General features: G+C 39.5%; 1 protein-coding gene across 2 annotated transcripts in view; it reads right to left on the bottom strand.

Moving 5' to 3' along the window:
• Positions 1-16912, bottom strand: part of RECK (reversion inducing cysteine rich protein with kazal motifs) — a 56071-nt gene extending 39159 nt beyond the window's left edge. For both annotated transcript variants that reach the window (XM_032181595.1, XM_032181594.1), the window contains exons 1-4: positions 16820-16912; positions 13989-14047; positions 8024-8098; positions 5095-5131 (exon numbers count right to left, since the gene is read on the bottom strand). In XM_032181595.1, coding sequence (XP_032037486.1) covers positions 5095-5131; positions 8024-8098; positions 13989-14047; positions 16820-16907 — 259 coding nt within the window. In that variant the 5' untranslated portion in view covers positions 16908-16912. The remainder of the gene's footprint in view (positions 1-5094; positions 5132-8023; positions 8099-13988; positions 14048-16819) is intronic.
• Between the last annotated feature and the right edge of the window lie 241 nt (positions 16913-17153).

Genomic DNA, 17153 nt, shown 5'->3' with positions numbered 1-17153 from the left:
GAAAGTATTGGGAAAAAGTCATCAGAAATCATTGCAAGCAATGGAAAACAATCACCGTAAGTATTGTGAACAAAATTGCTTTGAACAAAAAACACTTGGCTGGCTCTGCAAACACAGCTGGCATAGAAATGGATTTGTCTTTTGCCTTACCAGTATCAGTCTCATAACATTCCAATAAATCAAGAAAATACATTAATATTAAAATTTATAAAGAAGCAGCAAAATCTTTAGCTAAATGAACATATTTTCCAGCAAATTGAAATATCAATCACTTTTTAAAAATGCAAATTAAAACATTAATGCTTGATATAGTAGGTGGAAGGTGCAGAGAGGCAGAGGTGAAGAACAACTTTTGGATGAAGCCTGTTTGAAGTGCAGCGTGCCTGCAGTCAGCCTGAAGTAGTGCTGTATCATCTGAATAGGCCAGACCTTCTGGAAGCACTGTAGACCAATGACAGAATGATCTTTTTGAAGATTGTCCAAATCCTCTTTACCTCTGCTCAGAGTCTTGGCTCACCTTTCCAATTCAACCTAGTTGAAAGCAGCAGCGAAGGCCATCAACAATCGCAAATTCAGCTCACCTTCCACTTCCACAAGCAGGGTAAGGAATTTGTTTTTCAGAGATCGAGCATCATTCTGAAAGTGTTTAAAAACTGTTGTTGTAGATACATCAACAGCTTGTAAACAAAGCTAAAAAATTCTGAGTTGATGAACTGTTTTAAACTAATTCCAAGTCACACAAATATATTTAACTACACATCTACAGGTAATTGCCAAAACAGGTACTTAACTATGTTCTATCTTAGGCCTAAAAGTTGCACTTGTTTTTGCACAACTTTTGTAAGTGGAGCTACACATAAACTCCTTTTGGTGAAAACTGTAATAGTCAATAGCATATTTATTAGTAATATTGACTTTTTAAGTTTATTTTTTGAAGTTTCTTTTAAGGTAAAAGAAAACTAAGAAACGTTAAATATGTGCAATCAAAATGAGAACAAGATTTCCAGAAACCTGTTCCAATAACCAGCTATATCCAGGTGAAACACGATAAATCCATCTGTACAGTTTTATTGTAGCCTCCACAAGGGTATTGAAGTCAGAAACAGTGGAAGAAAGCTGCACAAAAGTGACAAATTGGAATGCAATCTCTGATACACATTTTGTGATGAAATAATCAAGCTACACTCCAAAAACATGAGAAACAGGACCACAGTGGTCCCCAAGAAACAGAAAAGAAGAGCTGGAAAAAGAAGAAACTGAGGAACAAGTATGCTTATTTGCATGTGTAAAGAAGTGTACAAGAAAGCCCAAGTCAGAATTTTGATTTCTCTGATGAAGTCTTCTACAGTCTGCTTAAAGAAAGTGATAAAACTTAAAACCAGAACATTGTTACCACCTAGAATTATAGGTTGCTGGTCTCCCCCCAGCTTCTCAACTGGAGCCTCTCAATCACCCTTTGTAAGTAGCTTCTTCAGTAATATAGTGTGTGCATGGTGGCAAAGAACCTTTCATTACCTAGACAAGTTCCCCAAAATAATTCACATACTGTAGGCCTACTAGTTTTAATAAGAAAACATTGACAGACTTGTGGTTTTTAAAAAGAAACTCTCCATTAAATCACTGATTAGTATTCGCCTTCTTTTTGTTTCACAGAATATTTAAATTCCTTAACATCTAATCTTAAGTATTTTGAAGCTCATTGCACAGTATTGGTGAGGACAATTAAACAGTACTGTTTTGCAAGGATGAGCCATACAAGAAAGTTTATAAACCACTATCACAATCAGTTTAAGGATGCAGAAAAAAAAATTGTGAAAAGGAATGGTAGCTCAAGCGGTAGCTGTAAGAATATAAACATTTTAGGGTAACTATCATGATGAAGTTTCTGGTAAATAAAACTACTTCAAAGTGTTAACAGAAATCAGTAATATCAAGCGGGGAAGAAAGGGAAGAGGAGAAAAGACAATCTATGAGAATACACTACAGGTATCTCAAGCAGCAAATTATAAGGCAAAATCCCAAACTCTCTATATAGCATGGTATGACAGGATGCCATTTAAACCCACATGTAAAACATGCTTTCATCTACATTGTTAGCTAAATAGCGAAGCACTTCATACAGAAAGAAAATAACTATTGAATTCATCTGTTTATCTGGTCAATTTTTCACAACTGTGTGTGATAACAGCAACATTGAAATAGCTGTATCATCAGCGTGCATGTGCATGCATCTGTATGTAAAAACATATTGTGGATTCTGTATTATGAAATAATCAGAGATGATGATCCAGTCAAAACTCAGTTTGTGGCTGTGCTAGAAGCTCTATCATGAAATATTTTCTGTATTGAGAGTAGTCAAACAGGAGAAAAAGGAGAGAGAAAGCCACAGAATTATTGAGGTTGGAAGGTGTCGTGGTTTAACCCGGCTGGCAGCTAAACACCACGCAGCCGTTCGCTCACCCTCCCCCCTCCCTCTCTGGGACGGGGGAGAGAAATGGAAAGTGAAGCTCGTGAGTTGAGATAAAGACAGTTTAATAAGACAGGAAAATAATAATAATAATAATAATAATAATAATAATAATACAATGATGATAATAGTACTACTACTAATAATATGTACAAACAAGTGATGCACAATGCAATTGCTCACCACCCGCTGACCGATGCCCAGCCTAACCCCGAGCAGTCCGGCCCCCTCCCCCCGGCTAGCCACCCCTATATATTGTTTAGCATGACGTCAGATGGTATGGAATACCCCTTTGGCTAGTTCGGGTCACCTGTCCTGGGTCTGTCCCCTCCCAGCTCTTACTGTACCCCCAGCCTGCCTGTTGGCAGGACAGAGCAAAAGTCTGAGGTGTCCTTGGCTTGGTATAAGCACTGCTCTGCAACAATTAAAACATCGGGGTGTTATCAGCACTCTTCTCATCCTAAGCCAAAACACAGCATTCCACCAGCTACTAGGAAGAAAATTAATTCTGTTCTAACTGAAACCAGGACAGAAGGGATCTCTGAAGATTGCTTAGTCCAACTACAATGCTAATATATCAAGCTCAGTAAGAGCAGACTGGCCACGACCATGTCCAATAAGGTTTTGAATACCTCCACAGCTGGAGACTCCACAATCTCTCTGGGCATCCTCTTCCACTGTTCCATCTTCCTTACAAAGTTTTTTTTTTTATGTTTAGATGGAAGTTACCATTGTTCAATCTATGTTCACTGACCCTTGTCCTGTCACTGAGAATCCTGATAACAGCGAGATGAGTAGATTTCCATCTTCTTTACACCCTAGATCAAGTAATTTTACATATTGATAGGATCTGCCCTCAACTTACTCTTCTCAACAAGGATAAACAATCCCAGCTCTCAGCCTGTCCTCATACCATGTTCCAATCCCAGTAATGTTCCAGTCCTTTAATCATCTTATACAGACACCTTGAAGGAGCTTTTTAATTGACTTATTCCAGTATATTCCTGTCTTTCTTGTATGAAGATGCCCAGAAGTGGACACAGAGCTCCCAATGTGGTCTCATCAATACTGAAAAGGGGACAAGAAATCACCTTCTTTGATCTGCTTGCAACACTCTTCCTAATGCAACCCAGGTGCTGTTGGTCTTCTTTGCTACAAGAACAGATCACTGGTGCATGTTCTACTTGTTGTCCACCACGATCCCCAGGCACTTTTCTACAAAGCTGCTTTCTAGCTGCTCAGCTCCCAGCATGCTGTGGAGCATGGGGGTCTTCCCCAGCTGCAGGACTTCACATTTTTTTTCCCCATGATGTTCCTGTTTGCCAGCTTTCTCTGGTTTGTCAACATCGCCCTGAATGGCAGCACAAATATCTGGCTCATCAACCACTCCTCCCAGTTTTGTATCATCTGTAAACACATGGAGGGTGCATTCTGTCCCACCATTAGCAGTAACGTTAATAACAGGACTAGAACCAACACTGACCCCAAGGGTACTGGCCTCCAACTGGACTTTGTGCCACTGATCACAAATCTTTGAGCCCAGCAGTTCAGCCAGTTTTCAATCTACCTCCACTGTCCACTTACCTAGTACATGCCTCAACAGTTTGCCTATGAAGATGTTATAAAAAGATTTACATCACCATTGAAGTAGCTTTCTTTCATAAATCAGAAGATAATAAAATCCCACCACAAAGACACTGAGAGGCCTCACACTAACTCAGAAAGCCCAGAAAGTCAATTTGGGAGTGGATCATTAACAAAGACTCCCAATGTTTTTTTGCTTGCTTACACAAACATAAATTTCAAATCAAAATGTGCATTGCTCAGTTACAGTAAATCCATTACTACTCATTTGTATGTGGCTATTAAGCTTCAGGGAAGAATAGGTTTTATAGAAGCACAGAATCAGAGAATATCCTGAGCTGGAAGGGACCCAACTTCCAGCTGGCAGAAAACTGAGTAGATGTAAAATTGTTACATTCTCCTCTTTACTCACTGCCACTTCAACCCATAGCATGCTGATCTCACTCAGTCTTCTAGAGATCACACATGATACAAGAATACTAGTTAAGACCAAGTTCATCTGGTTTTGGTCTCTCCTTTTAACATAACAGTCCTGTCTCAAAACTTATGCTTTAACCTTATAAATCTGTCTGCACCAAGCATTCTGGTTCTTGTTCTTTGCCTCCACATTTCTTAAATTATGTTTATCTAGTTCTCAATTTTTCTCCCTATTACTCATTCTAGCTGCAGTATCATGTAGAAAAAAAGTTGTAACAATCCATGATATTGTAAGTCAGGTTAAGGTATATTGAAACTAAAAATAATAGAAAGCCTTTAAAGGAAAGGAATTCTGATATTTCTTGGATGCATCACAGAAACACACACATTTAATCATACAAAACATATTCAATGTTTTCTAACTAGGAAAAGAAAAGAAGTGTTAGAAGAAAAAGATACAGAGGTAATCCAGCGTAGATTAAAGAAACTAGAACCAAAATACAGTTTATAATGGAAACATAATGAAAGTTAAATTGTCATAACATCTATGGGTGCAGGTGGTAGACACTGAAACACACATTTGGTTAAAAAACAACACAATCCAGTGGTAAACTTGTATTTCTTACCTGGCAATGAAGAATTTATACAACCCCACACTTCTCCCTGAAAAGTGAAATGCAAATAAGCAAAAGTAAGTCTACAAAATAGAAGAGTTTCTAACAGACAAAAAAAATAGTATTTTCAGTTTCAAGAGTTCTTCCAGCCTATATATCATTTACTTTGACAAGAAGACTGCCATGTTCAGAACATCTAATCAATAGGAGCATCTTTGTAGGTGTAGACCATACTGTGCTTACCTCACCTATGCTAGGTAGTCAACTTTTTCCACCAGTATTCCAGTATTTATAGAACCAAGAAGCAACTGTTTAGACAAAGGGAAAGATTTATCTTGGACCAAGACATGTTGAGAAGCTTGTTACCCTATCACTCTTTTCCACCATTTATTTTAAAAAACAAAATCAAGCCGTACGCAAAATAAAACAAAGAAGTTCTAAGGTTCCCCAGAGATAGGCAGCTTCAGGGAAAGTTGGATCTGCTAGGTTTCTCCTCATCCCAAAACATTTCTTGTCCTGCTAAATGACCTAAGTGGCTGATGGTATCAAGCATAAGAATTATGTAAATATACATATATATATATATATATATATTTTTTTTTTTTTTTTTTGGTGGGGTGGGGAGAAGGCAGAAAAAAACAGATGGTGAAGAGTTCTTGTGCCATCTCCCTCATTACTGGTATTACCAAAAGACTACTCAGCCAAAATAATGACTATGGGGAATTATTATTATTATTTTTTTTTTTTTACAGTGGGGTTAGTATAAAGAACTCTCAGGTCAGATGCTGGTCTGCCACAGGTAGTTCTGTTATCTCTCCAATAAATTTACAGATGTCCTGGAAGATGGAGGTTTAGGCAGCAGAGGAAGGATTCAATCTAAGGTAAGAATTTTAGTTCCGATGTCGGAAACAACTACATGTTACAGTGGGTGTGCTGTGTTAGAAAGCTGAAAGAACTAAAAGCTATGTTAGATGGTAAGTGTCCTATAACTGGAGTCTTACAACATGATTGTTAATATCGCAGTTAAAAAAGACATGAGTACAAGCAACTCTTCAAGGATTACATGTATTTCAGTACAATCTAACTGAATTCAACTTATTTGAGCAAGCACTTGGAGAACCTTAATTAGATGGAATTAGAGGAAAATTATTTGGTCTAAGAAGGCAAGTGACAGGTCTTAAGGGGCTTTAAATGAAATAACATTAAACATGTCTTTCAAGACAAAAGGAAAAATTCAACTCAACCACACAAACAGCAAGTTGTCTCTGTTGTCATGCAATGACTGTCACCACAGGAATTACTGACTTTCTAAAGTTAAAATTAATCTGTACCTAATCATCTAGAACTGTCCTCTTCTGTATTTGTGGGAGCTTCCCACCTAAGAGTAGAGTCAAAGTCACCTCAAAAGAAAAAGGTAAAGATCTGCCACTTCTACTAGTTACACTCTGTTGGTTCAATTGATTTCCTTTATTTCATGAGAAGATGGTCTTCTCTTGTTCTGGCAATCAGTGCACTACTTCATACCAGGCAAAACCCCTTCTATCGTATTAACTGAAAGAACAACGTCAATGCTCTATAAAATAGGCCGATTAAATTCATAACCTATCCACTCTTCTGTGGATTGTCACTACAACACCTTTTAAAAGAGTGGGGTGGAATCTAAAAACAGCAAACTGTTAACTTAATGCAATAGTTAACTATTTTACATCTGGATGTTTTTTAAAATGTTAAAAAATATCAGTGCAGCAATATTAAGATAACACACTTAACAGCAAACTCGCCAGTTATAGAGATGATTATTGTGAGTTCAAAAAAATTGTATCAATTATTTTCCTCCTTTCAGATACTCTCCAGTGCTGTCTCCAAAAAATCGGTTGAATAGATAAATCCTACTCTTCCTATCAGGGGATAAACTACAAAGAGAAACAGTACCAAAACAAATTCTATACACTACTTCGTTATGCCTTCCTGCCACAGATTTTACTCATACCATTGTCTGCCTATAACTTACCAAGACCTTACAGCTGATGATCCACAGAAAACAAGCCTTTAAAAAAATACTTTTGACACACGGGAGGAAAGGATCTATAAGCAAACGTTCTTGCAAAGTAGCCTGCAAAATGCTACGCGCAGATTTACTACTACACATTGCCCATTTGGGTTGGGTATATGCTAGATGGATTTTTCTCAGAGTCAATAATCTATCCATCTATTCTTTTTTAGAAAGGTCTTATTTCTTTCTTGTAATTTTTGTTACTTCCAAACAAAAACAAACATTTTGAAATATTTTAAATTACTAAGTGGGAAGAATTAAGAATAAACAATTCCAGTATTAAGAATATAAATGACAGCATTCGTCTAATCCTCAAATCACCAATATAGGAAACAAATTACTTTCTTTTTTATTTCTTTTTTTGGAATATATTAGAGAACTTCTAGGAAACTGTAATCTTCCTTATTCAACAAAAGCATTACTTCAGCTTGTCAGAAACACCCATAAACCATTCAGCGCAGCTATAAGGGTATTCCATGAGTTAGTCCACCTGCCAGCTTTGTCTCCTACACGAGCTGGAACACATGATCCAATTTAAGCCACTGCTATCAATTTCCAAGTGACAGTCACCCAGCTCAAATTTTCACACTATAAATCAGATTTTCACTGGATTTCACAGCTTACATGAACACCAAGTAGTGTAATATATGAAAACTTTATAAAGAAATCCTACCTTGAGGATCTAACTGCAGTTTAAGAAAATTTCTAGCCCTTAAAACAAGGAAGAAAACATCTGAAGACACACATACAGGCTATACCAGCTCAAAACTCGGAAAGTAATGAAAATAACTCTACAAGTTAATTTGAAATTTAGCTTGTGTAATCAAAAATTTGTTAATATAAAATTAATCTTTTGTTAGTTTTTAATTTAAAACTACCAAGCCTTACCATTGATTCTGGACAATACTCAGGTGCTCGCTGCAGTAAATGCTTCAAACGGGAATCACTCTTAGAAGATAATATCTGTTAGAAACAAGACATAGAAAGATGTAACCACATATTGAACACTTTATTCAACTGACTTCTTCCTTTTTAGTTTCACTACAGTCTACTTGTTGACAACTTCTGCTAACAGTTAACATGTAAACAACGAAGTTAAGATTTTTTTATATATTTGTAGTCTTCCAAATATGTTGCACTTTTTATGAATGAACTTTTTTTTTTTTATTTTTTATTTTAAGAATGACACTTATTTTTTGGAAGTGAATGAGAATTTTGTCCTCAAACTCTTCAATCCAGAAGTTTCTATTGAATAGGCAGTGTGAAAAACAGAATTTATGTCCCATGTATCAAAACATGATATATTTACTTAATCTTCTGCTAAATATTATATGATCTCAGACAATTAAACTCCTTCCAGGAAAAAAAATAAATCGTTACAGAATATGAAAAGTAAAATTAACAGAAGGAATGAATAGTTAAGCAAGATCAAGTTAAGCATCACTTAAGCAAATAGATCATCTAGAAGTTCATGGAACTGGATGGCGTGCAACTGAAGATACTGAAAGGCTGGCCACTATAGTTGCAAAGCAGCCTGCTATCATTTTTGAACAATCGTGTTGATTGGACAAGGCTCACAATTATTGAAAAAAGGCAAACGGTGTATCCATTAGAAAAGCAAGGACAATCCAGGGAATTACAGACTGCTCAGCCTATCCCCACCTCTCAAGACGACTATGGAACAAATTCTCCTGAAAGCCATGTCGGAGCACCTGAAGAACAAGAAGGTGTCTGAGAATAGTCAGCACAGGCACACCAAGTGCAAATTTAGCCTGAGAGCTTCCTATAACAAAAAGATTGATTCAGTGGGGAAAAAAAAAAAAAAAGTGGAGAACAATGTATGTTGTTTATTCTGACATTAACAAGACTTTTGCGTGGTCTCCCATAGTATTTTTGGAGCCAAATGAGTGAAACATGGATGAGACAGGTGAACTATAAGGTGGGTGGCAAACTATTTGCACAGTAGGTCTCAAAGATTGGCGGTCTGCTGTTCAACACCTAAGTGAACTCTTTATACCACTTTCATGTGGTAATAAAACAGGATTTACACCAATACTGTTTAATAGCTTTCCCAGTGTCAGAAAGAATCCTCAGCAAGTACACAGATAGTCCTAAACTGGGAACTGTCCACTCCACTGGAGGGTGGAGCTGCTACTGAGATTGGTTGATAAGAAACACAAGCATTTTTCCTTGCTGAGTTTCATATAGTTCCTGCTGGTCAATTCCTTCCATCAGTCCAGGTCACTCTGGATATTAGGTAGTACTGCCTTTGAGATTATTAGTTCTTCTTCCCAGTTTGGTATCACCTGAAAACTCAACAAGAGTGAATCTGTTGCTTCCTCCAGGTCATTAATAAAGATGTTAAATAGGACAAGTCCTAGCATAGACCCCCTTTGGTCTTACTGGCCTTCTTATTGGCCTGCAGGTAAAATATGACCCATTTCAACTTCTATCATCTAAGCCCAATCATCTAAACAATTTTTTAACTCAACTATCTTTTCATCATCAAAGCCATCATATCCTAAAATGGATGGAAATATACTGAGGGAGAAAGTGTTGAAAGCCTGAGTCATTGTAAATGACATCCACTTCTTTCCTCTCATCCAGAAATCCAGCTATTATCAATAGCAAGCAAGTTTTACAGGCATGACTTACCCTTCACATGCCCAAAAATGTGTTTCAGGAGAACTCTGTCTATGATCTTATGATTATGATCTCATGATTACTAGTTTCCTGAATTGCAAACAGTCCTTTGGCTTTTTCTTTTTCCTTTTTTTTCCTTCCATATTTTTTTTTTTCCTTCTGGAGTGAGGGCAGTGGAGAAGATGGGCACATTGTTTGCCTTTCTCCAGTCACCAGGGTCATCTCCTGTTCTGCAACCTTTCAAATATGATATAGCGTATACAACCTTGCTGTGACACCAGCCAACTCTCATGACACTCTCAGATGTAATCCAGATTGTCCCACGGACTTGTATGGGCCAAATTTTCCCTCAAGCAATTCCTGATTCAACCCTTACTCAATCCTGGCAGTTCTCCACCTTGAATCCCCTCTGTATGCATAGGGGCCTCTGAGATCTTATTGACAAACTCAGAAAAGACGACATTCAGTACTTCTGCCTTACCTGTGTTTGCTGACACTAAATTGCCCTAAATAAACTGCATTCAATAAGTCACATTTTACTTTGTTCAGCCTTTAACTACTGCCATAGGAGGTAGGACTTTTTCTATCACTTGGTATCTTTTGCAAATCTCAATTCCAACTGAGCTTTATCTTTCCTAATATAGCCCTTACGTGCCTCGGCAAAGTTTCTCAGTTCTTCCTTTATAACCTTTCCCTGCTTCCACATTACTTCTACATTTTGTATACTACCTTTCTGTATTGCACCTCTGTCTTGACTTCACTGTTTAGCCAAGCCAGCCTCCTGAAACATTTATTTGTTTTCCTGAGGACTGAGATGGACTGCTTTCATGCCTGAAAGAAGATAAAACCTCTGGACTGGTACATAGATGAATGCTGCCAGGGACTGTATCATCACGAAACTTCCCAGAAATAAGCTTAGGAAAAAAAAAGTTAATTAAATAAAGACAGGCCCACTCATTCCTTGACACAGCATCCAACAGACTGAATCAAATAATTACCAAACAAAGGGATACTAAAACTAAGTTTTTAATTATATTTTTAAAGAATTTTTAATAAAAAAAATTTGCTGCAGACACCTGGCTGACTCCAAACTCAGTGACACAGATCATTTCCGAATGTCCATTTTCAATTGACTCCACTTTTGGGATTTATCTGACAAATGCTTGGTACATGTAACAAAATACAAAATAGTATACATAACAGCATATACCATATATATACATACTTATATGTGTATTTGCTACTTTACTAGTGATAAGTTTGTAGTAGCTTTTAATATTAAGATGTATTTGCTACTACTAACAATTACTGCTACTACTGAATATAAAACACATGCTTTCTGGCAACAAGTTTGTAATAACTTGATATATACTTGCTTTATTAATCATAAGGATACTTGCTATTGGTGATTTGTAGTAATCTCTAACGAAGTAATGAAATTTAGGAAATAAAGCAGTCTCCATGTCCTTGTGTATTATGGAATCCTGTGACCTCACTATTACCTCTTACATGCCCACAGGCAAGGTAACCTTTTAGGCTGTGACACTCAGAGCAGTTGAACTAGTAGTACTTAGCAGGATTCCTTAGTCCTACCCAAGTCTTTTTTTCTTAGCAGGCAGGAAAGTGTCTGTAGTTGCCCTTTATCCATGTGAGGCCTCTCTCAATAATATCACTGGTGTCCATGCAAACAAACATCCAGTGACCAAACAAGTGTGGAAGTTTTTTCCCTTAAAACAAACCTCCTGCGACTTCTTCCTATCAGTAGTCATGAACTTTCAGTATCCAATAAGCATACTTTCTGGCCATCTTTCTTTCCATGCAATGCATGATTCAGGCTATTGCTCTTGCAGGGTCTCTATGAAGAGCTTGTTGCACTCACATTTGTCCACTTCGAGGCAATGCTTTTATCCTCAGCTCCTTCACCTGACAGTTCAGGAAGCGGACCAGAGCATGACTTCGACAGTTTTATGTGCTGTAGACTCAAAGCAAGCCACCGGACTTTCCCTGTAGTCCAAGGCTTGCATGGCCACATTCCTCCTCAAGAGTTCCACCTGTGTCAAGGCCTCCAACATGTCCTGAGTATTTGGTCCACGCAGTACCAGAGATTGCACTGCTGGACGTAACCAATACGCAGTCTCAAGCATTATAACCGAACCTCCAGCTGGACCTCTCTGCAAGAAATGTATTAACTCCCAGACTCCTGTCACTGCACCTATAGTTGTTGGCATTTCCTAAGCATTAGTTAAAAATAAAAATACTGAATACAGGCCTGCCCTACCCTGTCTGGCAAGCAACTTCAGTATTTTATGGCTCAAACTAGCATGTCCAAGAGGAAAGCTTTTTTTTTTTTTTTAAATACATTATCATGTCATGGCGGTACATGCAGTGGCACACAAAATGCAACAACTCCATAAAAATATTTTAGAAAAGGGCTTTGGATGGATGGAAGTAAGGCAAATCACTCAGCCGACTCTTTACCTTCAGAGTTACCACCCCATGTACATAAACCTTCATCCCACAAATTTTATGTTTAAGACAAGGAAGTAAGTATCAAACCACAGAATGGTTTGGGTTGGAAGGGACCTTAAAGATCATCTAGTTCCAACGTCCCAGACGTGGGCAGGGACACGTCCCACTAGAACAGGTTGCTCAAAGTCCCATCCAACCTGTCCCTAAACACTTCCAGGGATGGGGCATCCGCAACTTCTCTGGGCAACCTGTTCCAAATAACACATTCCAAGATGGATTCAACAAAGACAAAATAGTTAAAAGAACACAAAAAACATTAGGAAAATAGCAGACCGCCCCTTCAGCTAGTTTGTTAGCCTATATCAAAAGGTCGTTCACAGTAAGTATACCACCAACCTGATCTAAGACACCTCTTTATGGAACGAGGGGATGATCCTGCCTTAGACTTGTTATAAGCGTCTCACTACAAAGACTCTGAACATGGTGATCATCTGCATAGACAGATATCATCCGGATAAGCCAAGATCAGAATAACTCAGAAAACAATAAAACAAACAAACAAACAACCACAAAGAAAACCCTACATACTAATTAGAAGTGTTATAGCATAATTAGGATGAAATTTGACAGTGAAAAGCTCAAGGCCTTTCTTTGAAGAGCTAACAGGAATTCATGTGATAAACTGGGAACTTCAAGTCAGTGGAACAAAAGAAAGAATTGGACAGATTATTCCAAATGCTTTCTCAGTGCAGCTGCTAAATCTGCCAAATGGAAACAGCTGTAAGAAGAGTGTTAAACATGTGATAGGCTTTTGCTTATGATACAATCTACAGTTTTGTTTACCAGTATTCAAGGAAATAAATTTATTCCGGAAGGGCTGCAAGAATAATTACAGGACTTGAGAGTATATTTTATGCAAAGAGACACAAGACCCCCTTGTTTGGCCTAGATGGTTTTACTCTATAAATATATCAGGAAGGAAGAAGAGCAATGTAACCTAGAAGTTTTGTTAACATAATCACAAATAAATAGCATCTTAACCATAATTAGGTTCAGGGCTTGAATAGCCTCAAAACATGCAATCGAGAAAGAGGGGCAGCTATAATGCAAGGGCACAATTTTAATATAAAACCTATGTATATGTATGCTTTATTTATATAAAATGTCTGTGTATGTAAATATATACACATATGCACACAAAGCTGTACAACATATATTTATACTTTTGGATATTAAGTTGAGGAAAAATATTTCCCAAGCTTGGATTTAACATAAATGGCTTTGTTATTACCATACGAACTGAGTACGAATAGATTTTTGTGGATTCACAAAGCCATATATCATAATGAATATCTTAGATAGTTAGCTGAAAAACAAGGAAAAAGAAAGAACAGTATCAACATTTTGTTCTTCATTTTCAGTTCTCCAAAACTTGGAAACCCACATGATCCAGAAATTTCGTACCTACACCCCCCTCATTTCATAACATGCTTATCCATTCTTGACAAAAACCTGACCTCAAATTTGTATCTGTCTCCTCAACTTCAACAGAACCTGCTGAAGAACACATGACAAAAAGGAAGAGGACTACAGTATTAAACATTAATGTTCTCATTTAAATAACAATAATGTTACATTTCATGATTCACACATAGATGATCATTTACTTAAAATACTAATCTTGCTACGTAATTGTCTAAAAGCATGATTTTAACTCAGATAAATTTTAAAATGAGCTTACCTGTTCACAAACATCACGGCACATTAGGTTATCCTTTGCATGGTAACAGCAAGACAAGCCTATGGAAAAGTAGGGAAGGGAATAAGACGTTTAAAAGATTTGAAACACTTAACAATCACTTCTGAACAGAATTACCCAGCTGATGGCCTATCGGGTCACTGTATCTGATCCACAGATAATATGAGGAATTCTCTTTCAAAAAACAAACAAACCAACAAAAACAAACCAAGCAAACAAACAAAAAAACAACCATGAGAAATTTTTGTTACCAAGTTGACATTTATGAGCAGGTTCTACCATGTTTAAACTTCACTTACTGTTTCACTGAAGTGAAAAGCTTTGATTTACACTTTCATGTTCCTGTTACAAAGTCTCGGTGTTAGAAACATACAACAACTGGATTGCAAGCACATTAAGAAAGTGATGGAGAAAATATGTTAGGCTCATAATTAAAAAAATATCCAGCAAATTGATTTAAAAAAAAAAACACAGAACACCTAACCAGATGTACTTTAATGAAAGCTGTACTTAAAAACTGAAATAATGGTTGCTCAATCCAGTTCGTGTTGACTTGTTTCACTATACATCTCAAAAAATTTTCATCACGTAAATTCATCTTGAGAGTAAATGCTACATTAAAGAACTAAGAATTCAGTTTCAAATCTATGAAGAGAATTCACATTGGCTTAGGTGCCAATGAATATATTCAACTGTACGTGCCATTATAATTTGAGTTCATGAGTATCCTGGACAACATTCAATTATTTAGTATTTTCTGACCTTTTGTCCATTAGCTTGTAGTGGCTGGTAACCCTCCCATTATGAATTAACAGACATTAAGGCTAGTCCTTCTGGATCATTTCCACTGCTGAGTTTCAAGTCTTATCAATTACACCACAGAGCATCACAATGAAATATTAGTATACTAAACCTTATGATCATTTAATTCCTTTTATACAAACCCTAATCATGTATACATAGAACGGGTTGGAAGGGACCTTAAAGATCATCCAGTTCCAACCCCCCTGCCATGGGCAGGGACACCTCCCACCAGACCAAGCTGCCTGGGGCCTCATCCAACCCAGTCTTGAACACTTCCAGGGATGGGGCACCCACAATTTCTCTAGGCAACCTGTGCCAGTGCCTCACTACCCTCTGAGTGAAGAACTTCCTCCTAACCTCTAACCTAAATCTCCCCCCTTAGTTTAAAGCCATTCCCCCTTTTCCTGTCATTATCTGACTGAGCAAAAAGATGTTCTCCACCTCTTTTATAATCCCCCTTTAAGTATTGAAAAGCTGCAATGTCCACAGTCTTGTCTTCCTCAGGCTGAACATCCCCAGCTTTCTCAGCCTTTCTTCATGGAGGAGGTACATCAGCCCTCTGGTCATCTTTGTGGCCCTCCCCTGGACCCTCTCTAACAGATCCACATCCTTCTTGTGCTGGGGCCCCCAGACCTGGACGCAGTGCTCCAGGTGGGGCCTCACAAGGGCAGAGCAGAGGGGGACAATCACCTCCCTCCCCTGCTGGCCACCCCTGCGTTGATGCAGCCCAGGATGCAGTTGGCCTTCAGGGCTGCAAGCACGCACTGCTGGCTCGTGTCGAGCTTTTGATCCTCCAGAACCCCCAAGTCCTTCTCTGCAGGGCTGCTCTCAATGAGCTCTTCACCCAGTCTGTACTCCTGTTCGGCATTGCCCCAACCCAGATGCAGCACCTTGCGCTTAGACCTGATCAACCTCATTAGGTTCACAAGGGCCCACTTTTCTAGCTTGTCCAGGTTCCTTTGGATGCCATCTCTTCCTTCTGTTGTATCAACCGCACCACTCAGCTTGGTGTCATCTGCAAATCTGAAGGGAGTGCCCTCCATCTCACTGTCTATGTTGTTGATAAAGATACTAAGCTGTACAGGTCCCAGGACAGCCTCCATCTGGACGTAGAGCCATTGAGCACCACTCTCTGCAACTTTCAAGCCCATTTCTTATCCACTGAACGGTCTACCCATCAAATCCATATCCCTCCAATCTGGAGACCAGGATGTCGTGTTGGACTGTGTCAAAGGCCGTACAGAAGTCCAGACAGGTGACATTGGTTGGTGTTCCCTTGTCAACTGATGCAGTCACTCCATCACAGAAGGCCACCAGAGTGGCCCGGCATGATTCGCCCTCGGTGAAGCCATGCTGGCTGTCTAATCAAGCAACGATATCTTAAATAAGTAGCAAATTTAACTGGCTAAAAGCAACGTCCTTAAGCCAGAAATTCAAGGTACGAGCCATATTCATTCCAAACACAATTCCTGAGCTCTGCCCTTCTGCCTCTAGTTAATCTCTTCTGAAGTATCTTAAAACTTCTCTCTCTCAGTCAGCCGTTTTCTGTCTCATTCCAAGTTTCCCCACTTTTACTAAAAAATCTCCAGGTTTAAATTCAAAATTTTATTAATGTACAACTACCGTGCACATGAATACCCTTCCTTCTCTGATAAACTCTGCTACCTCAGCCATGCGAGCAGGTCCACCAAGGAAGAGCTTTCCTTTCCCCTACAAGCGGCGATCAAACCCATGGCGCAGCGATAGGATACACCCACAAACACCTCGACAATTGCGGTTTTCAGCATTCCGCTATTACATTTTTCACACTTTCCACTCGCGTGACAGCACGGCCAGCGCGACCTATGTACTAAAATAGATTTATACACCACTATACATGCGTGTGCTCCCAACCCCGGGGGCGACCCCGCGGCGCCCGCCCCGCCGCCAGCCTCGCCCCTGCGCCATGTTGTCGAGCGGGGTCCCCGCGGCGCCGCCTCCCCGCCCGCCCCCCGCGCCTCGCCACTCACCGGCCGCCCCGGGGGCGAGCAGCGGTGCCGCCGCCAGGCACAGCAGGGCCCAGGGCCACGGGGCAGCAGCAGCGGCCGCCGCCTCCATGGCCCGGCCGCCAACGCGCCCCGCAGCGCCGCAGCCCCACCGAGCCCCCGCCCGGCTCTGACGCCGCCGGCTCCCCCTTCCCCCCGCAGCCGCTGCCGGCCTCCATTGGCTGCGGCTCCCCCAGCCCGGCCCACCCCGCCCCGCTCCGCCCGGCCGCCGCGGACATTCCGGCGGGCGGCGGCTGAGGGCGCCTCACGCCACGGCTCCCTGGTGCCCCGTGGAGTCATCAATGCGTTTATTAATATC

The sequence above is a fragment of the Aythya fuligula genome, chromosome 2, assembly GCF_009819795.1.
Source record: "Aythya fuligula isolate bAytFul2 chromosome 2, bAytFul2.pri, whole genome shotgun sequence".
Lineage (NCBI taxonomy): Eukaryota > Metazoa > Chordata > Aves > Anseriformes > Anatidae > Aythya > Aythya fuligula.
This window is presented reverse-complemented; position numbering and strand designations above follow the sequence as displayed.